This window comes from Pezoporus occidentalis, unplaced genomic scaffold, assembly GCF_034315485.1.
Source record: "Pezoporus occidentalis ecotype Australia unplaced genomic scaffold, CSIRO_AGI_Poc_V1 ctg70, whole genome shotgun sequence".
Taxonomy (NCBI): domain Eukaryota; kingdom Metazoa; phylum Chordata; class Aves; order Psittaciformes; family Psittacidae; genus Pezoporus; species Pezoporus occidentalis.
The window spans coordinates 424,223-449,169 of record NW_026916053.1 but is presented as its reverse complement, the minus strand read 5'-3'; the positions used below and the strand labels follow the sequence as shown (position 1 = coordinate 449,169).

Sequence of the window (24,947 nt, the reverse complement as noted above, 5' to 3'; positions counted from 1 at the left end):
CAGCCCCACGCCCGTCCCGGTGGAGGCCCAGCGGCTTCGAGGGGCGCCCTGGGGCCTTGTGGGAAGAGTGTGGCCATTGGTGGCGGGGAGGGCGGCAAGGATTGGCTCACAGCGGAGCGCGTCACGGAAAGAGAGCCCGCTGATTGGTCCGACGGCCCCGCGGTGTAGCCGCCCTGCGTGATGCGGTCACGGTGCCGCCGCCGCGCCCTCTCACCGCGGTTTGAATGTGAAGCGCAGGCGGAGCTCTCGGAGCCGCCGCCGCCAGCGCCGGGGGGAGTCGCCAGGTGAGGCCGAGCCGCGCCGAACGGCGATGCTGGCGGAGGGGCTGCCTCGCAGCGTGGCGGTCCGCATGGCCCGCAGCCGGCCGCCGGTGCGCTCCGCTCTGCTCCGCGCTGCGCTCGGGCGCTGGGCCCGGGGCGCAGCGAGAGGTGCAGCTCACCATGCTGGGGTGGTTCGGCCCGCCTCCCTCAGCTCGCCATTGGTCCGAGGCCTCTGGCCCTGCGCCGTTTGCTCTTCTCATTGGCTCTCGCTGCTGCCAGTCTGGGGGCGGCGGGGAGGGGGAGGGGAGCAAGTTAGTCTGAGGGCGCTCGATGGTGCTTGGGGCTCCCCCGGCGGAACCGCAGCCCGCGTTGTGCCCGGCCCGGCTGCGGGCGGGCAGGGGCCTCAGGCGCGCCACCACCGCATGAGGTAGCGTAAGCGCCGCCGGGGGGCAGGCGCAGTCTGGCGGCGGGCGGGACGAGCGGCTGCGTCCGTCGGGTAAAGCGCCTGACGGCTTCAGGCCGGGCGAGCGTGGGGCCGGGGTGTGCGGGGCTGAGGCGGCGCGGGAGGTGATGGGCCGGGCCGCCCCGTTGGGAGCTGGGGTTAGGGCTGGGGCTGGGGCTGGGGCTGGGGCTGGGCAGCCGGGCTGAGGCCAGGCCCGGAGGGCTCCTCTCGCCGCTCTGTCCCGGGCGGCCGCCCCGCCTCACAGTGGCCTCGCTTCTCTTCGAGGCAGCGGCGAGGGAGTGATGTGTCCCTGGGCCCTGCTGTGTAGTGAAGTAGAAAGTGAGCTTAATGATCCTCAGTGCGGTGTAGAGAGAACCTTCCCCACTAAATCTGGACCACGAATGTCCTCAGGCGTGTAGATGGTGCTTGGCGGGTGCTGTGATGAGTGAATGCAAGAACAGAGTTCTCTGGAGTTGTTCACAAGCTGTGGAGCATAGCCGGTCTTTGGGGGGGTTTATTTTCCATAGGTGGTCTGTCATTAATGTGCCTGAAGGAGTTAATGCATTAAGCATATTTTATGGGTTTTCGTCTGGAGGGGTGGTCTGAAAATACTCTTATTTCCTGTGGCCTTTTTGGGAGTTGTATGTCACAACGCAGGGAAAAGCATCGTGTCACTCGGGCAAGTACCACCAGGCTTTTGTAGTGGAAAACGGACCGAATAAGAGAACAGTTAGAGAAAGGGAAGGAAATCAGAGCAAGTAGAGAGCAGGTGAAAATATTTGTCACTTTGTGTGAAGGGTTGAGTGATGGATTCAGATCCTCACGTTTGGCTTTTAGGGTGATCTCAGGGTCAGCTGCAGGTGTGTGTTTCTCACATGGGCCCCCGGGGTTGCACATGTGTGTGAGGTATTTGTAAAAGGCCATTCAGGGCTGTCATCTCTTTCAGTTTGGTTTCCCATTTGAGTCAAGATTAGTCTCCATAAAGGATTTCTGCATAGGTTTGCATCTCAGCTGCACAGACTTCCCTGGAGCAGATAACTTACTTGGTTTTAACTATGAAAGATTTGAGTATTCGTTTCAGCGTCGTAGTAGTGATGCATGAGGCTGTTTTGTAAAACAGGTGAACCAGCTGTTATTGGTGCTGAATTTTATCAGGGTTTTATTGCTTGATGTGACTTGGTGAATGGGACTGCAGACAAGTAAACCACCAAAAGGTGAAGGGAGTGAAACATGGGAGACAAGACTCTTTAGGTAGATTTTTGACTTATAGCAAAACATGTTGGGATCTGGATTGCTCCTTTAATATTCGGTTAATTTGAGGGTACTGCTGCTGTCTCTTTTACTGATACAGAAGGCATAGTTCAAATGAAAATTGCCATTAAAGCCCACTGTCTTTGCAGGCATGCTTAAATAGTAACTGTATTTATTGCACTGATAATCAACATAGAACAAATTGAAAGTGAGATGGGCAAACTTCAGTCTGTTTTGCTCATTAGAAACTCCAGATTAAAAATGGAAATCTTTGTTTCCTCATTACTTCTGTAGAGAGTGAACTGTGCTGCTGGTGCTAAGAAAGGTGGACAGATTGACGAGGGTATCCTGAGCATGCCCATTAAAGCATGACTTGCTGCTGGTTTAGTGTTACTGTAAGTTTAATTATTCCAATTAAAGCTGTGAAGTAAATAGATCACTGAGGTTAGTGTGAGAATATGTGTGGGAGGGTTACTAGAGAGGAGTAATTTAGACTTATTGCACAGAGTTACTCTGTAATAGGTATTGCAGTTTAAGTTAACTCCCACCCTCTTCTCAGGTAATTTTAGAGGGTGGACAAACCCTGTGGCTTTGCACAGTCTTTTGTCTCTCTATAAAAAATTAAGTTTCTGTTAAGTGTTTTCATTAATGAAGTGTATTTAATTTTAAGCAAGCCTTGACTCTCCAATGTACTTTGAAGTGTTCTATTTACGATTATGTAGGGCAGGACTATTCTGCTTTTTCAACCAAGAATATGATTTTAGGGCTGAGAGTAGTTCTCAAAAGCAAACACAAACTCTTGTCCTGAAAGGGCAAGAGATCATCTTTTGGCTGTACCTGTGATTGCTGTATTTGTGATTCTGTTCTAGGAGTTTGGTTTCTGTAAACTAAAAAATAACAGTTACTTGTCATTGAAGAAATAGAATGTGTTCTGATTTGTGCTTAGTACATGGTAACTTGTTTCATTGCGTGAGGTAGGGAAAATAGGGCCATGATTTATGAGGTGTGGTCAGAAAGAACTGATGTGTGCCTTCTGTGGAATCTAGTTTTACATATATGTATCTAATAGGATAGATTTCCTGATCTGTATTTATAACTAAACTGCTTGTGGGTTTTAGGTTCTGCCAAAATGGAGCTGAGTGATGCCAATTTACAGACTTTAACCGAATATCTAAAGAAAACACTAGACCCAGATCCTGCTATAAGGCGTCCTGGTAAGTGATTCTCATGACTGACCAAAAAAGGTTTGTTTTTTTTCTGGCTCTTCCAAGGTTTGCTTCTACCAGGTTATGACCTTTAAAAATGGTGGGAGGTGATATTTCCACATCCTGCTTTGAAGTGAGAGCTTTTGTTAATAGCAGAAGCGTTATAAAGGGCTAATTAGTAAAGAAGGTACAGTACCTTTTGTCAGACTTGCTCTGTGTTTCTGTTCTTCTGAAACTCTGGGAAGTGTTCATGTGTTGATTGTTTTAAGTGGACACTTGAGGAATCATGGGACTCTTATTAGAAAAATCAGTCCAGCTTTTGCTAACCTTCCTGTATTCTCTTACAGCGGAAAAGTTTCTTGAGTCAGTTGAAGGAAACCAGAATTATCCATTGTTACTCTTAACACTGCTGGAGAAATCACAGGAAAATGTCATCAAAGTTTGTGCATCTGTAACATTCAAGAATTATATTAAAAGGAACTGGAGAATTGTAGGTATCCTAGAATAGTTGTGCTAAGAGTTAATAATCCTTTTAAGGTATAATAAGATATTCTACAGTAACCTTGAAGAACGTATGTATGTCTGTACTCTGAAAGAAATTAATCATTCAGAGAGAAAACAAGGTGTAATTTACTGGTGGGGCACTAAAACCTGAACTATTGGAGCCCATTTTATTAAAAAGAGCTACAGCTGGGTGATAAAATGGTGAACAAATAATTTTGTCTGTTATATGCATATTTTGCAGAACAGAATATTTAAAGCCCATTTAACTAACAGTAATATTATTTAAACTGAAATGATTGTGAAGTGTCTGTATAGGGGAGCTGGCCAGTTTGGCCTGTATCTATTGTCCTGGTGTTACAAAGATTTCAAGCCAGCCCTGCAGCTGAATGTGATGATACTAGTTTCTCTTTCATGTTAATGCTTCTGGGTCACAGAATAGTGTGGAGCAGTTTATATTGGTGGCCTTGCCAGTTTAACACTTGGAAGTATTTGTAGACATCAGACAGAAGTATTGCTGGTTAATCCTTTTTTTAATCCTTTGTTTTGAAGAGTTCAGAAATGTTTTTGACTCAGCTTTTAACATTCATGAAATCTAATTTGTGGTAGAAAGTATTGCATTTACGAGCTCAGCTCCTTCAGCAATGAGAGGTTTTAACTGATTAAACAGAATGTGTCTCACTGAAAGTACTGTTTGAATCTGGAAAATAGCAAATGTATAATGTTGCTTTACTATAGGGGAAACTGGTATTTCATCGTTACATCTTAGCTAGTACCTGCTTACAGATTTGCATGTGATTTCTCCCCTACCCCTCATACTAACATTAGGAAGCTGTAGCAGTTCTAGAACTGGTGATGTTTGATAAGATCAGCATGTTCAGTCTGGCATGAAATTTCTAGAACTTGGTTTCTGTAATGCTGTGTTCTCAGTCATTTCCCCCAGATTGCATCTTTATCTGTAGTATATTGTAAGTAGAAATAATGTTCTGTTATGGAAAAATCTATAAGTGGCTTCCTTCTTATGGATTGCTGATGTAACTCAGGATGACATGTTGTTTTGGAGTAGGTGGATATGCTATGCAGTAGGCACATCCAGAGGGCTGTTACGATTGCTCTGTGGCTTCAAGTACATTGTTTTGTCCAAAATTGAAGCTTTTATTTCATGAGCAGCTGTATGAATATAAAATACAGCTGTAAGGCTGGCTTACCTACATCACATGGTTTAATTCAGCAGCCATGAACCTGACTAATACAAAGCCCAGTGAAAGTAAAAGGGTCTCTTCTATTCAAGGGCTTCAATTTGGTAGAGCATGGAGAGCCAGAGGGACAGGGCATTTCTGGGGAGAGAAAAGAGTTTGCTTTGTTTAAATTTATTTTGAAGGATGTACAGAACACTCAGCTCTGTGCTGCCTCTCATGTCCTGTTAAAAGGTCTCATTTCTTTGAAAAAATCTCGTCTATAACTCCAGAGTAGGATTTGCTGTTGCCGAGCTCTCCACTTTCTCTGTCCCCATGTATCAGAATACATAGCAGTGAGCCCTGCCTCCCTGCTTGGAGCTTGCCTCATACTCTGACCACTGCTTTTCATATCATATGAACTTGTAAACCTTAGGTTTTAAAGATATCATCTTTTTGCGGTTTTTAATGTACATATAGTTATTCTGTACATTCTGCTGATTAGTGCATTGTGATAGAAGAGGAAAAGCAAGTTCTGTGTGACTTATTTTTATAATTGCTTCTTTATATAATCATAGAGTCATTAGGCTGGATATAACCTGTAAGATCATTGAGTCCCACTGTTAACCTGCCACTGCCAAGTGCCCTGCTAAATCATGTCCCATATGTACACATCATTAAAGTGTCTCCAGGGATGGGGCTCCACCACTTCCCTGGGCAGCCTGTTCAATGATTGACAACCCTTTTAGTAAATAAATTTTTCCTAATATCCAATCTAAACCTCCCCTGGTGCAACTTGAGGCCATCTCCTCTTGTCCTATCACTTGTTACTTGGGAGAAGAGACTGACCCCCACCTTGTTAGCTGAAAGGATGTTGTAGGTGTAGAGAGCAAGGTCTCCTCAGCCTCATTTTCTCCAGGCTCAACAGCCTCAGTTCACTCAGTCACTCCTCATAAGATCTGTGCTCTAGACCCTTCACCAGCTTCATTCACCTTCTCTTGACATGCTCCAGCACCTTAATGTCTTTCTCATAGTGAGGGGCCTCAAACTGAACACAGTTTCTAAGGTGTAGCTTCACCAGTGCTGACTACAGGGAGACAGTCTCTTTTGTAGTCCTGCTGGCCACACTATTGCTGATACAGGCCAGGATGCTGTTGGCTTTCTTGGCCACTTGGGCGCAAGGTGGGTCATATTTAGCTGACTGTTGACCAGCATCTCCAGGTCCTTTTCTACTGGGCAGCTTTCCATCTACTCTTCCCAAGTCTGGAGCATTCCATGGCATTGTTGTTACCCAAGTGCAGGACCCAGCACTGAGCCTTGTTGAGCCTCATACCACTGGCCTTGGCCCATGGATCCAGCCTGTCCAGATCCCTCTGCACAGCCTTCCTGCCCTCCAGCAGATAAACACTCTTACCCAGCTTTGTGGTGCCTGCAGACTGACTGAGGATGCACTTGATTCCCTCATTGACATCATTGATGAAGATATTAAACAGAACTGGCCCCACCACTGAGCGCTGAGGAATGTCACATTTGACTGATGTTAGAGCCAAAGCATAACTGGAAATTTTGAAATTGCTATGTTATTTTTTTAAGTTTGCAGGAACATGATGAAAGGGACGTGAGAAGGAGGGTAATGGCATCTAAAGGTCATTGAATTGCTCTCTGGAGGTGCTGACCTATTTTAATTGCTGGGTAATTGCTAGGTTTCTAAACTTCAGTGCTGTCATCACAAGTAGTGTGACTATCATGGCTGTCACTGGTTGGTGACAAGCCTCCGTATTTTATGTCTCTAGTAGAGACTGTAATTTACTACTGCTTGGCACTACTGCCTGATTCATACTTTGATTGGATAACTCTTAAAGTCAGTGTTATGATTTTGATTGTGTAACTTGCATCTTCATGTACAGTTTCTAGAAAGTATGGCTTGAGGCAGCTAGCACAAAACAGATCTTCGATGTCAGCAGAAGTGAGGACAGAGGTGTGATTTTGTGGTGGAAGAGAGGACTGTTGGTTAAACGTGTATTATTGGCAAATGCACCCACCCTTGCTACTGCTGAATTGCTGATTTGAGAAGTTTCTATTAGAGAAGGAGAAAGAACTAGTTCAAAGTTTTACAGAAGGATTTAATTCCTTCCAGCTTTTTTGGGGTCCTACTGTTACAGATTCACTATAGGCAATATTTTAAACAGGTCTCATTAGTTTCTTTAACAATCTCATAGTTACATAAATCAGTATAAGCAGTTGGTTTCTGAAATGCTGATAGTCACTTGTTGCCTGGAGTGTACTGACTTAATTACTGGTTTAATTTCAGGTTGAGGATGAACCGAACAAAATATGTGAATCAGACAGGATAGCCATTAAAGCCAACATAGTGCCCTTGATGCTTAGCAGCCCAGAACAAATTCAAAAGCAGGTAATATGTCAATTCCTGGTTGTGTTCATGAGGCTTTTGGAGTATTTTAAGCATGTCTAGAGGCTCTGGTTATTAGCAGAGCTCAGTTCTCTTACCAACAAGGTCATCCTGGTCCAAATAACTTGGAGTATATTGTTATAGCTACTCCTAACTGCTTTAATTTTATTTTTAAAAAGGCAATTAAAATATTATAGCTACATTCTAGTATTAGGCAGCTAAACATAATGTGACATTTATTTGTGATGAAAAGTAGTAGGTATTTAACCCAATGATTTTTGAATCTGACAACAATAACAAGTATTTTCCCAGATATTTGCAACATCCTATGTAACTGTGAGGAACTCACTATTTATATCATGTAATGGTTGTTTCCTTTCCAGTTAAGTGATGCTATTAGTATTATTGGTCGGGAAGACTTTCCTCAGAAATGGCCAGACTTGCTGACAGAAATGGTGAATCGCTTTCAAAGTGGAGATTTCTATGTCATCAATGGGGTCTTGCGCACTGCTCACTCTTTATTTAAAAGGTATTGGAAATAAGGGAGTTAGTATATGCATTGTAAAATTGCTGTTCAACTCTAAATTTTTACCGTTAGGCTTAATTTTGTAGATTTACAAAGTCTACACTTGTGGTCTCTGCTTGTACTTACTGTTATTTTTAGTAAGACTTTAAATGCTTATTTAATTTACACCTTGCATGGCCTTGAGCTATGTTGTTTAGTTTTTGTTTACTTGACAGTATTTGTTTTAAGGTCCAGCACTTGAATTGTATGCAAGTTAAGTTGGTAATGAATGTGAAGATTGTATTCTATTTTCTCTTCCACTTCTCAGGTACCGCCATGAATTTAAGTCAAATGAATTATGGACAGAGATCAAACTTGTCCTCGATGGCTTTGCTTTGCCCTTGACAAATCTGTTTAAGGTATTTCTTGTTGAGTCATTTCTAAAACAGGTTTAAAGTTTTGTAATGCTTATTGTGAATGCTGTAAAATGAAAACTCAGGAATAATTGCTTTGAAACTTTAATGGGTTTCGAACTAAAGGGGAGGAAAAGGAACTCTATTTTCTGGTTTAAAAAAGGAATGAAGTTACATGACTTTTCAGTGTACTTGCCAATGTGGTCTGTGTGTATTACATGACTGAATCGTATGTCTTTTTCCAGGCAACTATTGAACTTTGCAGCACACATGCAAATGATGCTAGTGCTTTGAAGGTTCTCTTTTCTTCCCTCATTCTAATTGCGAAGCTGTTCTACAGTTTAAATTTTCAGGTGAATCTCCTTGTTCTTCTAATAGTTCTACTTTGATCTCGTGGAGCTGTTATGCTCTTATTTATAGGATCAATTTGAGGCAGCTCTTAAGGCCATGCTTTATCACAAAACTAATAGTTGACAGTCTGCATCAATGCTGGAGTAAAGGCACAGTAAGGATGGGGTTAGTTAACACATTAGTTTGGCCCTACCTAAAAAGTTCAAGGAGTCTAAGCTGGTGGTGTAGCAAGGAGGTGTTGTGCAGGTAGTTCCCAGAGTATGAGCTGTGAAAGAAGTGCCTGAGTTTGTACTCACTGTCCTTCTTAATACATACGTCTTTACTGACATGAACTCAGGCATGTAGATGAAAATCAGTTAAAAGCTAGTAGCTCTGTAGCACTGTAACAGTGAGTAATTCTGGTAGGAGTGTGGGTTTTTTGTTTTGAAACTGGATGTTAATTTCTAACATTATTAAATAAATGCACTATATAAAAAATGCTAAAAAGCTACTTTGAGGTGACATACACTTTTAGTGTCTCAACATGAACATGAGTCTGTGAAGTGCCTTGATTGCTTGGGCTTTTTTTCCATATTGAGCAAAAGAGCAAGCTGGAATTAAACGGGAGGCTTGTGCTTTCTTGTTCTGAGAGTAAGAAGCAATAACCTTTCTTTACAAAGCTGTAGGCTGTATAGGGTGTGAGCAACTAGTTTATTTGGAAAAACCATTCGAAAGCCTCTATCTGGAGGGATTTCATTTGGGAGGAGGAGGAAGAAGTGTTTTTTTTTTTTTGCTGACTGTTTTCCACACTTTGTGGTTTCTCATTAGATTATAAGGTGGATACATACTACTTACAATGTAGGTGTGTTATCTAAGCAATGCAAGCTGAAATTAAAATCTAGATTTATGCTTTTCCTTCACAGGATCTTCCTGAGTTTTTTGAAGATAACATGGAAACGTGGATGACAAATTTTCACAGTCTCTTAACTTTAGATAATAAACTTTTGCAGACTGATGTAAGTACTGCATAAACCTCCTGGTTTGCATCTGTGTAGTGCAGAGGGAGAACTTAGTCTAACTCTGAACAATGCAATGTTTCCTTTACTGGGTAAACAAAGGAATAGGATGAGGATAAGGAGATGGGGTTTAAGAGGAGTTGCATTGTCTAAATTTGAGGTCCAGTTCTTGAAGCGGTATCTCAGTTACAGGTATACCCAGCTGAGCATGGAAAGCAAATTACAGATACTCATCAATGAGTAGATTCTTTAAGGGACTTCTGCTGAAGTAACTTGGTCTTTACAGTCAGAGTGCTCAGGTTTTCTGTATCTTTCAGGTGTTTCAATGCACTATGTTTTAGAAAACCAGGGTACTTTTAACTTGAAACAGTTGAACATAGAAGGCATGACATCGTTAAGTACTTCAGTTTAGCATTTTGTCTAGTTATGAGAAATAGTAATTTTACATGTGAAAGATGATACCAACTCATCAAAGTTCAACTGAATTTTGTGCAAGCTTTCTCCATTTTGAATGTCTTTGAGATGCAGTACAATAGTTTGCCACGTGGTGGAGACAAATCAAATCTGTAAATTTCTTTACATAAGGAGGCATGTTGAGTGTGTTCTGAGTTCCACAGTTGTTTCAGTCTAACGCTGCTGCTGGGAGAAGCTTTGTTGCTCTTTTCTCTTGTGTCTGTGGGCTATTTCCCAGCACAGACATTTATGCAGCTGTGTGTTGAACTGAGTCAGGAAGTGATAGGCATTAAAACTGAAAAGTGGGGACTGGATGGAGACAGAACTGGGGTGGTGGTTGGTTGTTTGGGGTTTTGTTTGCTTTAATTCCAGCTCAGTTTCCCAGTTCACTTTCCTTTGTGGTTCCATGACCATTTGTGCTGGTATGGGGAATGGAACTACTTTTACAACTACTGCCTTTTGAAGTAGCAAGATACAATGTCTTCTAAGCATATTGTTCCCAGTGCCTTGTGTTGTCTTTTTTCCCTATTAGATTTGTAAATTAATTTCATGTCAAACTGTATCAGGTCTAAACGATTTAAAGTGCATAGTACTTTCATTAGAAATGTAGGTACGATTTATAACTTGCAGTGCAGTTCCAGTATACTTCAGCAAAATACTCTAATTGAAGAGACGTGAGAGGGATTTCTTTCACCTATTTAGAACAAGCTAAAATAATAGCATAAATACTTCCTTCAGAGATGTCTATACTTTTATGTAGTGTTGAAGTTTGGATGTTTTAAGTTGTTAGTTTTGTTTTATGTGAGGATGAAGAGGAAGCTGGATTACTGGAGCTCTTGAAATCACAAATTTGTGATAATGCTGCGCTATATGCCCAAAAATACGATGAAGAATTCCAGCCCTACCTGCCACGTTTTGTGACAGCAATCTGGAATCTGTTAGTCACAACGGGCCAGGAAGTGAAATATGATTTGGTAAGTTGTTTTAAACTGATTTTGTTAAGTCTAATAGTGAATTATAAGTTGGTCAGACATGCTAAAACTGTATGTTCTGTTTGTGTTGTTCTAGCTGGTTAGTAATGCAATCCAGTTTCTGGCCTCTGTTTGTGAGAGACCCCATTATAAGCATTTGTTTGAAGACCAGAATACATTGACAAGCATCTGTGAAAAAGTTATTGTTCCCAATATGGAATTTAGAGGTAACTGAGTCTTAAGTTTTCAAAGACACAATAATATCTAACTGTAATTATGATATGTTGCTTTGCTGGACTAAGAACCAAGGATTATCTCTTATGTACTTTAGTACGAGATTCAAAACTAAGTTTCTGTAACTTATTGCTGTCCTAAGTTGAATTGTGTGAATATATCTAGTAATTTTTTTCTCTTACTTTTCAGTTTGAGATGCTAGTATAGGAAATGTAGGTTGTGTACCACTAATAACTTTTCATGCTTAACATTTGTATCAAGGAGTATAAATAGGTGTGGATATTAAGCCTACTAAATTGTAACATCTGTTTATCCACATTTGGATGGGGTCACATTGATCCTAATATATAAAATGCAGTGAAAATATATTGCAGTGATAGAAACTTCCCTCTTTCTTAAGTCTTTGAGCCAGGAATCTTCTTTAAATACACTTAGTGTTGAATATGGCTTGCCTCTGTTTATCTGTGCTTTTCCCAATTTTTAAACCTGGAATGAGTCAGCTCAGGAGTATGAAAGACCGATTTGTGAGGCAGCAGCAAGCTAAACAGGCTAGTCTGGATACTTCTGATTAATTTGTATTAGTGCTATAGGAAAGTACTTGGAAGAAATAGCAAGTTGATGGTAATACACCTTTTTATCATAAAAAACCACTAGAGACTTCGGTATTTAAATCTCTGCATTTTGTATTTTCAGCTGCTGATGAAGAAGCATTTGAAGATAATTCTGAAGAATATATAAGAAGGGATTTGGAAGGATCTGGTAATCCACAGATTTATACTAAGAATACTTGGTCTTTAAATGTAGCTCTGAAGAGTTGAAACAATTTTTAAATTGGGAAGGTTCCCCCCACCTCCTCCAAGAGATTTTATCCAGGTTTTGATCGAGTCTGCTGTCAGGATTTCCCATCACAGTGTCTTCTCATTTTAAAAATGTTCCTATGGGGTTTTTTCCTTAGTTGGATTGGTATGTCTCCTGCACTGCACACGTTCTCATTTCAGCAAATATAGCCTGTAAGTCAACGCGGAATAGTAGCCACAGTTGTGTATTTAGTCCCTATGCATAGAGTTTTAAATAACATGGAGAGACTGTGCCTGTATTTAGTAGTCTCTCATGTTTAACTGAAATTCTGACTGGTGTTGCATGCAAATCTGTGATCAAGCTAGCTGGACACCAGCCAGCCCTTGTACACAGGCACTGTGTTCAAACCAATCCAGTAACCGCCCTGAAAGCACACTGCTGTGCTAAGAGAGCTACTTGATTTTCTGATTGTAGCTGCCTGGGCTTCAGCCAGGTCAGAGCACAAACGAACCAGATCTCGGTCTGTGTGACAGTTCTGGATATGCTGTTCTGTACTGCTCACGGTTTGCTGAGCAACACTTTTACAGTAATAATCTTAGAAATAGATTCTTAAATCTATTAAGATGAATAGATATAGGCATGCAGGATTAGCTACATTTTAGGTATTTGTGAAGCTTTTGTTTGTCAGCTACTTCTGCTCTTAGGAGAACAGAGGCAAGAAATATTTGTGTTCTTCAGAGATAAATTTAGAAACGTCCTCTGTTGCACTTAAATTGACTTGCTTTATTTTCCTTCTCTCCCTTCTGTTAGTACACTGTAGTAAAGGCCATCTGACTTTTTTTTCTTTTCTTTTTCTTTTTTTTTTTTTTAAGGCATTTTCACAGATCCTCTCCTCCCCTTTTTTCTTTTTTTTTCTTTTCTTTTCAAAACTGCACTGGTTCAGCAGTGGGATGAGGGAGAGAATGGGAGTAGTAGAAGTGAGAAGACTCCTGGATAGAAATTAAGACAGTTCGAGTAAAAGAAAGAGGAAGAAAAGACAAGGGGGGTGAGGAAGTCAATGACTTGCTGCCTCCTACAAGTAGACTGATGCCCACCCTGCCCCTAAGCAATGGCTGCTGCCCCAAAAATCCCTGCTCAGTTTTTATTGCTGAGCATGGTGTTAGATGGCATGGAATAAGCCTTTGGTCAGTTTAGATCAGCTGTCCAGGCTGTGTCCCCTTCCGACTCCTTGCCCTCCCCCAGCCTACTTGCTGGGAAGGCAGAGCAGGGAAACAGAGAAAGCCTTGACACTGTGCGAGCACTCTGTAGCAACAAGCAAAACACTGGGGTGTTACCAACAGTTTTAGTCACTAGTACAAAACACAGCACCATATGGGCTGCTATGAAGAAAATTTAACTCCATCCCAACCAGACCAAGTACATTGTGGTGCAGAATTGTCAAGATTAAAAGCCTGGCCCTGCATGCCTGCGGAAACATTCTTTAGAGGGCAGTAAAACCTGTGAGCACACAGGCAGTATTGGTGGGTGTTCATTCCTCTCTTTGTTGTACAAATAGTCCCTGTTATGATAGTAACAGTCTTTTTAGTAAAAGACTTAAAAATGTGTTGTTATGTATCAGTGTGGAGGAGTGCAATAATTAACATAAGGTGTGGCTGTAGTTTGAGAATCTGTATATTGTTATGTTCATTACTATGAAAAGCTGTATGTTTTCTTGTAGCCAAAGAATGTTTGGTTCTCATGCAGATATTGACACCAGGCGCAGAGCAGCTTGTGATCTGGTCAGAGGCTTGTGCAGATTTTTTGAAGGACCTGTGACAGGGATTTTTTCTGGCTATGTTAATTCTATGCTGCAAGAATATGCAAAGAATCCATCTGTCAACTGGAAGCACAAAGATGCAGCTATTTACCTTGTTACGTCTTTGGCATCCAAAGCTCAAACACAGAAGGTACTTGCACATTCTATTCATTTTAATCCATATTCATTCAAATACTACAGTGTGCATGAGGACTGTGATTCGTTTTATGCTGCTTCAGAATGGCAGTAACTGTGCTTCTAGTAGTTTAATTTTGATGAGACTGAAAGTTGCCTATTATATAATCCCATTACAGTTGTTAATTTGTTGGTGTCTGATCTTCAGATAGATTGGGCAAAGTCAACGACTATTTGGTGGGTCTTACTAGCGTGTATGAAGCAGCTATACAGTGCTACACAATTAGCTTGGGTCTAGAACCTCTGAACTTTTAAATAGTACTGAGCCAGTTTGCAAGCCGTGGAAGGCCAAATTTAGCTTCACAGGAGATAATCAGAAGTGTTAAGCAGACTAGAAGGAAAGTGACTTACAGTTCTTGTCATTAAGTTTCCTGTTATTTGAGTGTTTACGATTTGGAAATGGCATGTGAATTATAATGATGGTTGGAAACTGATCTCATTACTTGTTTGGGAGAGAGTAACTAATTGGCTTGATACATTGAAAAGCCACACCTGACCTGAACTACATTTGGAAATAGTATCATTGTATCAAATGTCTCAGGACAGATCTTAATACAACAGTTAATCATAGAACCATGGAATGGTTTGGGTGGGAAGGGACCTTAAAACTCATCCAGCTCAAACCCCCTGCCATGGGCAGGGACACCTTCCACTAGAGCAGCTTGCTCCAAGCGCTCTGCAGCTTGGCCTTGAACACTGCCAGGGATGGGGCAGCCACAGCTACTCTGGGCACCCTGTGCTAGCACCTCAGCACCCTCACAGGGAAGAACTTCCTGATATCTAATCTAAATCTCCCCTCTGTCAGGTTAAAGCCATGCCCTCTTTTCCTGTCCCTACAAGTCCTTGTTAAAAGGCCTTCTCCAGGTTTCTTATCAGCCCCTTTAAGCACTGGAAGCTGCTCTAAGGTCTCCCCTGGAGCCTTCTCTTCTCCAGGCTGAACCAGCCTGGCTCTCTCAGCCTGGCTCCACAGCATGTCATCAAATAATACCAAATAAAATAAAGTTTTTAAATGTTATTACAGTTCAGATCTCCGTGGCTTTGCAAGACAGCTTTGAGACAAACCTAGTAAAACATGTCGCATGGCATCGCTGCACAGTTTTGCTGAAGGTTATTGGTCTTTTCCTGAAACTCCAGTTATGAACCACTGCACAGCAGTTGCTAGTAATAGTACTGTGTACTGGGAACCAGTGTCTTCCAGCAGTTAGTAAACTGCTAACTTGTACATCTTTCATTTTCTGTGCTGTTTAGTGGCAAACATGGGATAACATCACTTAGAACCCTTGATTGATAAAATATGCATCTGAAAACCCTGTTTTAAAAATCAGTTGCATTTTCTGTAAGAGAAAACTTAAGTAGTCATTATTTTGCGGCTGTAATTCAGAATTGGAGTCGGACTCCTAAACTTTCCCTTGTTAAAAGGCCTTTCATAAAAAGAAGGGTCAAGTTAATGAGATGCTGATATTTTCTACCTAAAATTGTGGTTGATTATTACTATGCTATATGCTGCTGTTCCTCAACTCAGAGTTGATAACTTTGAACCTCAGTAGCGCTACAGCTGAAACCTAGACACTAAAAACATTAAGAAAAAGAAATTGGGTGGCTCTGTGTCATGAACACAGTTTGAACAAACTCATCACATGCATGCACACTTCAGATTATTTTTCCTATTCCTTTTTACGTGCTTTTAATAAAACTAGCTGAATGTCAACATCTAAAACCAGAGCTGGTTTGTTTTTTGCTTTTTTAGCATGGAATAACACAAGCCAACGAACTTGTAAATCTGACAGAATTCTTTGTGAATCACATTCAACCTGACTTAAAGTCTGCAAGTGGTAAGTCTGTGTTAATTTTGGTATGGCATTTTTTATGATACAGCTACAGTCTTGACAGTGACCATTGTTTCTTGAAGCTCAAGAACTCCTATCTCAGCATAATCTGAGACAGAAGGCTGTGTCACCTGGCACACAGAAGCAATTCAAATTTGTTTGGCCAGCAGTGAATGAGCTTTCAAACAAAGGTGGATTGCCACATGCTATCTTCAAGATCAGAGCATGCACGCACACGGTTGCTATTAGCTACATGTTTGAAGTAATTGAATCAGTGATTTGATTTCTGTATTTGAGACTATGGCAAACTTCTGTGCCATACAAACCCCTGAATATCAGGCCATATTGACGAGCTTATGGATGTCTAGATTTAAGCCACATGATTTATGCCTCAGCAATTATCTTATATTTGGAATGTAGCGGGTTGTCTTGGAATATGTAATTGGAGGCTAAAATGGGAGCCAGAAGGGGAAATGCCATGTGAAAGTGTTGGACCGTACACTTAATGGTACTAGGGCATGATTTGTACCTAAAGCTGATACTTTGTCAAACAGTGCCCATACAGAAATGCTGAAACCAAGCAATGTAGGACAACACTGTATTACTTTTTAAAAAGTAAAATCATGCCTTAATGTCACCTCTATATATATGTTCAGTAGGCACATATATATGAAAAGTGTCAACACAATTCTTGTATTTTTCTATTGCAGTGAATGAATTCCCTGTGCTAAAAGCAGATGGTATCAAATATATCATGATTTTTAGAAACCAAGTAAGTTTCTCCTTTACTCTTATGGTAAAAACATACTGTAGTTTTGTTACTTTATACTTGCCAAGCCTAATTTATCTTACTTGGCCATATGTTAACTCAACAGGTGTTTCATAGTCATATATAACACTTCAAGCTGCATTTTTAGTTTTGAAAGTGAATGATATTGTTATAAATATCCAGTTAACATGTAGTCTGTATGCTCTCCATATGCTGTGAGAGCACTGAACATCTTATCTTAGCGTGCTCAGTTCTGTGACACTCAGGCTTTTCCAAGTGAATGTTAGTCTAAATATACTTGATTGCTCGTATCATTGCAGTGGTTGTTAAACAGAGCACAGCAACTTTGTGCTTTTCTGATTTGTGAGATGCAGTAATGAAAATGTAATTTTACATGGTAGATTACCTTTATTCATCTCCTATGAAATATCTGTAGTTGGTTGGGTTTCTTTTAAGCTTGGTATTTTTTTTAATTGCCTGTTACAGTAAAATGGAAAAAGAAATACACGTTTGGAGTATATGCATTTACTGTTGAACAAATGTAACATTAATGTTCGGGGGAAGTATGCAGGCAATGACAGAAATAGGTACCTCTTGGTTGTCAAGGTGCAATTTAGCAACTGGAGGAGCCTCCTAAGATTTCTTCCTTTGCCAAGCTTTCAGTTTGCAGCTGATGAGCTCAGTGTGGTTATTCTCTAGTGTTGAACCATCTGTAGTTTTATGTAACACATGTATAATTTGTTGCTATATTTTTGTAGGTACCTAAAGAACAACTGTTAATATCTATTCCTCTCTTAATCAATCACCTTCAAGCAGAAAGTATTGTGGTCCATACTTACGCAGCCCATGCTCTTGAAAGACTGTTTACCATGAGGGGGACAAATAATACTACCCTGTAAGTTTTCAAGTAGAAATAAGTTCACTGCTACACAGGTTTTGTCCATAAGAACAGAGAAATATCTATAGGGGATCTTTTATTTCTTAGTATTACAATATTGTAAAATGCTTGAAGTTTGTGGATATCTTTCATCATTAAAGAGCTGTGCTTTACTTAACAGCATTACAGCTGCAGAAATGGCACCATTTGTGGAAGTGCTATTAACAAACCTTTTTAAAGCGCTGACACTTCCTGGCTCATCTGAAAATGAATACATTATGAAAGGTAAATGCTTTGTGGTCTGCAATATAAGAGTAACTTTTGTTAACTTGAGGTCAAGGCTTATAGTTACATGCTGCTGAGATTTTTCTTTGAAAAACCTAATTTATCCAAACATGCTAAAGAGGTTTGCGCAGCCTACCATTATTTACCAGCCTGTATTAAGTTGTCTCTGACTCAATTTATGGTACCAAGGTGAAACACTAAACATAACGGTGTTGTGGCAAATTGTTTCTCAAGTGGTATTCTCTGTAGTCAGTACAGTTACCTGAGCAGCGTCAGTAGGAGATCCAAGTGAGTTATGGCTAATAGTATGCCAAGATTTGATACTTGCCCAAGATAAATGATGGTCTGTGCAAAGTCGGTTAATCTTCTATGCTCTGTCTGTAGAATGGGGATAATGAGGTTTTGCTTTATCCTTTGTCATGGTTACAGATTGATTGTTCTTGCAGCAAGTGCTCTTTTTTATTGTACCTAATTCCTTGGGATTCAGTTTAATAGTAAAAGGGAAAGGATTTAGGCATATGATGGATGGCAGAAGTGTATGTTTGTCTTCCAGAAGATAATACTGTCGATTTATTTGCAGCCATCATGAGGAGTTTTTCTCTGCTACAGGAAACAATAATTCCATACATCCCTTCTGTCATCACACAGCTTACACAGAAACTGCTGGCTGTCAGTAAGGTAAAGAAACAGGCTGAGCAAAATGTTCACTTTTTAACTTTTAGAGCAGTCTTTCTAAAGACTTATGTATACCTTGTTGTTTGTGTTCTCTTAGAATACTGTTCAGTATTTTCTGGCTAAAATGAATTAAAGCAGCCTTCCAGTGAAGTACTGTCTTTCTTCTGGGACATACTTTCAAATCATTCTTCCCTTGCTCATCTGAAATTTGGAAACAGCATATGAAATCCTTTTCATATGAAATCTAGCATGAATGTTTGCTTGTGCAGAGGTCACCATTACAATGATCTGTCATTCTCACAGCTCCTTTTTCCTTTGCCCATGAAGCTTCTGGCTGAATACTAAATTTAGGCACTGAAATGTGGCATTAAATTAAATAAATTGCCCTCCTACTTTTGGTGGGTAAAATTCTTAGTTTAGAGTTTTGTTCAGACTGGACTCATAGTCTTCAATGTTGATGTTAGGGAATGCTTTAGAATATCAACTATCCAGAACCCTTCTGTGTACGTATTAAACCTCACTGCAGCATGTAAGAAGTGTTCAACAAAGGTTTGACGAGACACAGGACTGAGAAATAACTTTTCAGGTTTTGTGTTGTGATACTTTATGTGCTTGCCAGTTTATGTTGAGCTTCTGACAAACACTTGGTGTCTTTAAAATATTTATAAAACACACCCTTCCGTTATGCTGTAAAGGTTTTTGTTTGCTTTTATGCAGTTAATTTCATTAGCATATTAATAAGTCATAAGTATCCTTATTCCTAATTGCTAACTCAGTTGAAGTGAAAAATGTATTTTGTGAAATAAATGACTTGGCTGCAAGTTTGGGTTGATTTCTTTTTATGACTTGTTTTTAGAATCCAAGCAAACCTCACTTTAACCATTACATGTTTGAGTCAATATGCTTGTCGATAAGGATAACATGCAAAGCAAACCCTGATGCAGTTGGAAGCTTTGAAGAGGCTTTGTTTATGGTTTTCACTGAGATACTACAGAATGATGTGCAAGGTAAATTAAAATCAGTAAGTGCTTGTGCTCTCTCTCTGCTATAATTGATTGCTATGATTTACCTCAGATTTTCTGTAACACAGGAAATTCAAGTGAGAACACAGCATGTTCACAGCCACTTCTAGGAAGCATCTGGGTTGTTCCATAGGGTGTATCAACTGTATTAACTTCTTAAAGCAGACTACTTTAAAAATACTTAACAATCACTGCTCCCAAACTTTTTGTTATTCTTAATTATATTGCCTTATTTCTAGTAGTTTGTTTTCCATGTTCTGCTGAAACATTAGCAAATAGAGGAAATAGAAATTGTATATATACAATGCTTGCAAATTTTGGGAATGTTTATAATTGGGAAGTGATACATTCCCCCAGGGCTTTATTTGTTGAAATCTGTGTGTTAATATCATAAAACTGTCATTTCGGTCAATAGATCTGTGGTTCCCAGGAATTGGCAGTGACCTTATTTGCTGAATTTGTAAATGTCATAATTTCTTTTCCAGAGTTCATTCCATATGTGTTTCAAGTGATGTCCCTACTTCTAGAAATGCATAAAAATGAAATCCCAACATCCTATATGGCATTGTTTCCTCATCTACTTCAGCCAGTACTATGGGAAAGGACAGGAAACATTCCTCCTTTGGTCCGACTCCTGCAGGCTTATTTAGAGCGGGGTGCCAATACAATAGCGAGTGCTGCTGCTGACAAAATTGTAAGTTGGACTGATTTAGTCACATGTTGATTTAAGATTTAAAATTATGAGGAACTATTTCCTTTAGTGACTAGCTGGATTTGTGCAGAATTTGTGCTTGTACTTTAAATGAATGGTGCTTGCATGGAAATAAATCCACTATGCATGCAGGCTTTTTTGGATGCTTTTTCGTTATGTGGATGAGGTAAATCCTGGACCATGGTGCTTTTGCCAAGTAAGATGTAATATTCCTGCACATAGTTTTTACAAGCAGGTAGGTTTCCACAATTTTCCCATCTCATTTGCCTCATGTTGGGCTGTGAATCAGGAAAGCTCGCAGAAGTTCTGTTCAGGACAGTCTTGAGTGAGTGAAGAGGAGCCAGAATGTTGGGAGATCTGGGGATTAGTGAATTCAGTGGGAGATTTATTCTGCATACTTCTGTTATTTCTGCTGCATGATCTGCTATAGTCAGACTTGATTAGACTATGCCATTGATGAAGCAGACGTGTGTACTCAAACTGGCTTTGGTGTTCATTTGTTCAAAGTTAATCTTAGTGCTGAAAGCAACATCACTTGGTCCTGGTAGAAATCTGTCTCTCGTGTCCTTAACTGCAGAAACAAAGTCCTGGTTTAGGTTATGAAAGCTTTTGCCTTGGTGTATGTCTTAGATGGCAAAGGCCAACTTTCTGATAGATCACATATGAAGAACTGTTGCATAGTTTTATATTTGCTTTGTTTGCAGCCTGGATTGTTAGGTGTGTTCCAGAAGTTGATTGCTTCTAAAGCTAATGACCATCAAGGATTCTATCTCCTAAACAGTATCATAGAGCACATGCCTCCGTAAGTATGAGTTGAAATTACATTGAAAACTAATTTCTGCAGAGTTTAATGTATGGTGTGTTTGTACAATTCATGGTTAGTGTTTAACAGCTGAAAAATGACTCATCAGTAAAACGGATTTGTTCAATTGTATACATGTTTTCTGTGAAGTGACATCAGTTAAATCCTAGTATGAATTGAATAACTATTCTTTTAAACTTCCAGTGAATCAGTTGACCAGTACAGGAAGCAGATCTTCATTCTACTATTCCAAAGACTTCAAAATTCCAAAACAACAAAATTTATTAAAAGTAAGTTCCTTGCTATATGAAAAGCTTCAGCAGTTTAGAACATGCAGTACTCAAGGAGTATCCTGTCGTGTCCTGTGACTATGTAGATGGAGGGATACTAGTGACTCCTAACATCAGTGACTTGGTTCAGCTTACTTGTATAATCAAGGGTGGCATATAGGGCAGTTGCCACAGCAGGTGACGCTTATTTTATGAAAACTGAAGGAAAGGAACTAAAATATGGGAAAAGACTTCTGGTTTCCTCTTACTTTCTTACTCTGGTATCATCAATTTTCTGATAGTTCCCATTTTAATCTTCCACTAATACCAGCAGATTCTCACATAACACAGTCATATAGTCGTATTGACCAGACATTTTGTCATGTATAGTTGTGTGCTATTACTGTTAAGTACTTTATCCATTTGTCATCCTACCTTAATATTGCTTAAGTTATGATAAGGTTTTGTATTAAGCTAGGAAAGCTGGGATGAGTGATTGAAATACATATACTGGTTATTCCAGCTCTAACAAGAAAACTATTGTCATACTGATTAATGTAATGATACTATCACTACACAAATTACACAATGTCTATTACTTAATGCCACCTGATAGCAGCGAGAATGATAGGATTGCTTTTAATGGTCTTCCACAAACAGAATTTAAGTGGTGCTATTAATGCATTGCATCTGCTCTCCGGTACAAAGGCCAAGCGAAGCGATTCACAACTGATCTGAAAAATTGCATTGCATTATGTTTCTGGCTGAAAGTGTTGAGTTCTTTTGGTCAAAATTGTAAATGGCTTTCCTAATGCTTTATAATGGCTCTAAAGGGAAAAAAGACTGAATCTTGACTTAGTTGTCTTGCAGTATGTGAAGAGATCAATAATTTTTAAACAGGTTTCAAGGTAGCAAGTTAATGTACTTCAGTGAAACCAAACATTTCTAAAGACTGCCCTTTCTGTCCCCTTGAAAAACTTGAGTGTATTTTGCTGCTTACTCTAAAGCTGGTTTTTTGCTTTTGAGTTTTAATTTGACTTTTCTCTTGTTACAGGTTTCCTAGTCTTCATTAACTTATACTGCATAAAATACGGGGCATTGGCTCTGCAGGAGATATTTGATGGCATACAGCCAAAGTTAGTATGAGTATCTTTTTAATTCAAGTCTGCTGTGTAATTTTTATCTGTTACAGTAGGGAAGAGTTCTCAGATAAAATTGCAAACTGTATGTCGCTAATTTGACTGACAAAATGCTGCTTCTAGGGTGGTTGTCTTGCAATGTTTCTTCCTGATTTGGTGCCCATAGATCCTCGTTAATAGTTCAAGATATTAATCTCCTAAGCAAGTTACAAACAGCAGAGTCATGGCTCTATTCCTTTCCCTTTGTGGAAAGTTTCTATGCTCAAATTTCTACTAGGCATCCACTGCCACAGGGCAGCATCTTAAATGACCTGGTTTTCCCTTTTCCCTAGGGATTCATCTTGTTTCTGGTTTTCTTTTTCACCATATGACTGATAAGGCTTCATAATACTTTTTCTTTTTGATGTCACAATAGGATGTTTGGAATGGTTTTGGATAAAATTATAATTCCTGAAATCCAGAAAGTTTCTGGGCAAGTTGAAAAGAAAATCTGTGCTGTTGGCATTACAAAAATACTAACAGAATGTCCTGCTATGATGGACACCGAGTACACCAAGCTGTGGTATGTAGAGCACTTCTTCGCGTTCTGTTAGTTGAGGCTGTTTGAGGTTTTGAAAACGTAAGCTAGCATCAAAATAAGTTCTTCAAATAAACTCCACTGTGATGTATTCACCCCTGCTGTTGTTCTGAGGCCGAGTTTCAGGCTTTTCATACTGCTTCCTGTTCTACTGGTCAAGAGACCTGACAGAGGCACAGCAAGATCTTAGCTTGAAAGCAGAATTTTCTGGAAAGCTCTCTGGAAATACTGTGTGGCTGTCTGGGATGTCAGGCAGCCAGAATTTAGTGACAGTAATTGCATCCCTGAAATGGAACTTTATTTTTTAATGTACTAAGAGAAAATATATCATCATTTTTTAGGTATCCTTCGTGACAGTTGAACCTGATAAATAAATACGTTGTTGATGCTTTCAGTAGGGGCCTACGTGACACCTGTAAAATACACAGATTCACAATGCTTCTAGCTTAGCTTACAGTTGCTTTAGCTAAGCAAGTACCTGCAAGGGCTATATTGTACTGGGTTCCAAGTAATTTGAACATTCTTGTAAAATACCCGCTGTCCTAATGTATTTTAAGCACTCTAATTTTATCCTACCCTCTTCCCATGAAGGACTCCTTTGCTGCAGGCCCTCATTGGCCTCTTTGAACTGCCTGAGGATGACACTATCCCTGATGAAGAACACTTCATTGACATTGAAGATACTCCAGGATATCAGACTGCATTCTCTCAGCTAGCCTTTGCTGGAAAAAAAGAACACGATCCTGTAGGTCAAATGGTGAATAATCCTAGAATCCATCTGGCACAGTCTCTCCACAAACTGTCTACGGCGTGCCCAGGCAGGGTAGGTAACTTTTGTACATGCATGCTAATGCTGAATTTTACAGAGAAAAAATGTCTTTTTGATAACGGGTTTCTCTTGCTGATGCCTGATAATCACCAAAATGAAGTACATCATAACCAGAATGCAAGGTGTTGCTCTCTCTTACTCTGTACAGGAATGTACCTTTTGTAAGGTTTTTTCCCTAGTAACCTTAGGCAGTATTTTCACTTTACCTAATTTAGCAATAAGGTTAAATATGCCATTCCTTAAATGAAAATTGGTCTGCTTTTACATAACTAAGACTTCTCTCCAGTTCAACTGGATGTACTTGGGAAATTCTGGGCAGCTCACATTCAGTTAAACCATTTCAGTTTGCAGTTAACTGTTTTAACCGGAGGCATCTTTGTTTTGTTCAAGATTTTGGTAAGTAAAGATTGCCAGAGACATCTGATGTTTGCTTGATCCAAATACCTGCTTTAATAACTGAAGGTGTTCTTTACTCTTCGTTTGGATTTGATTCAGCTAAGTAGTACATAAAACTGTCAGCATCAGGAATTGTAATTCCAGCAACCGCTTTCACAGTGAAAAACTGCTGCTCTCAGAATGTCGCTTGACTTCATACCGTATGTTGACACACTGATTAACAGGCTGTAGCAGTAGTTTAATGTATACACACATTGACACTTCTGCTCTGTCGTATGTTTTAAGGTTCCATCAATGCTGAGTACTAGTCTGAATGCAGAAGCGTTGCAGTATCTCCAGGGATACCTCCAAGCTGCAAGTGTGACGCTGCTCTGAGTTGCACATATATTCCACAAGCAAGATCAAAAGCGGTTTTGTTATACAGAAGGTTGATACTGACTTTTTTTTATAGCAGAGCTCAGACATAATGAAAAATGCTACTTGAAAATGTATTGCAGAATCCATCTTGTACAAGACAAATGTGGCTTTAAGCTGAAATGGAAAGAATGTGGTGGTTTGTGTACTCATAGATGAAAGGTGGCTAACTTTCATTCCCAGTTTAATTTTGAAGGGAATAGTCATAGTGGTTTGTTATGGGATTTGTTTGCAATCTGCAGTGTTTGGATAACATTTTGCAGTGTATGGAGAGCACTGGCTGTAGAAACTCACTTTGGTCACTAAAATTCCTTTTCATTTTGATGTTGTCCTTTGTATTTCTTTTGTCTTTCCTTAAACTTTATCTAAATTGTGAATAAATAAGAAGTACTTGTTTAAAA

At 39.9% G+C, this 24,947-nt stretch overlaps 1 protein-coding gene across 1 annotated transcript; it reads left to right on the top strand.

The window, feature by feature from the left end:
- The first annotated feature begins 131 nt into the window (after positions 1–131).
- CSE1L (chromosome segregation 1 like) lies at positions 132–24,947 on the top strand. The gene is made up of 25 exons (XM_062642198.1): positions 132–284; positions 3,072–3,167; positions 3,506–3,648; positions 7,146–7,247; positions 7,628–7,773; positions 8,078–8,168; positions 8,408–8,515; positions 9,416–9,508; positions 10,768–10,935; positions 11,030–11,159; positions 11,860–11,925; positions 13,708–13,910; positions 15,702–15,786; positions 16,491–16,552; positions 17,308–17,444; positions 17,608–17,711; positions 18,292–18,389; positions 19,243–19,393; positions 19,894–20,102; positions 20,825–20,922; positions 21,127–21,212; positions 22,246–22,327; positions 22,746–22,892; positions 23,499–23,730; positions 24,418–24,947. Exons 2-25 carry the CDS (start codon positions 3,083–3,085, stop codon positions 24,505–24,507), a joined length of 2,916 nt encoding a protein of 971 aa, XP_062498182.1. The 5' UTR covers positions 132–284; positions 3,072–3,082; the 3' UTR covers positions 24,508–24,947.

Coding starts and splice junctions, on each gene's coding strand:
- CSE1L (XM_062642198.1), top strand. CDS start 3,083: ATGGAGCTGAGTGATGCCAATTTACAGACTTTAACCGAATATCTAAAG. Junction 7,774..8,077: donor GCTCACTCTTTATTTAAAAG/GTATTGGAAATA, acceptor TCCACTTCTCAG/GTACCGCCATGAATTTAAGT. Junction 11,160..11,859: donor TCCCAATATGGAATTTAGAG/GTAACTGAGTCT, acceptor TTGTATTTTCAG/CTGCTGATGAAGAAGCATTT.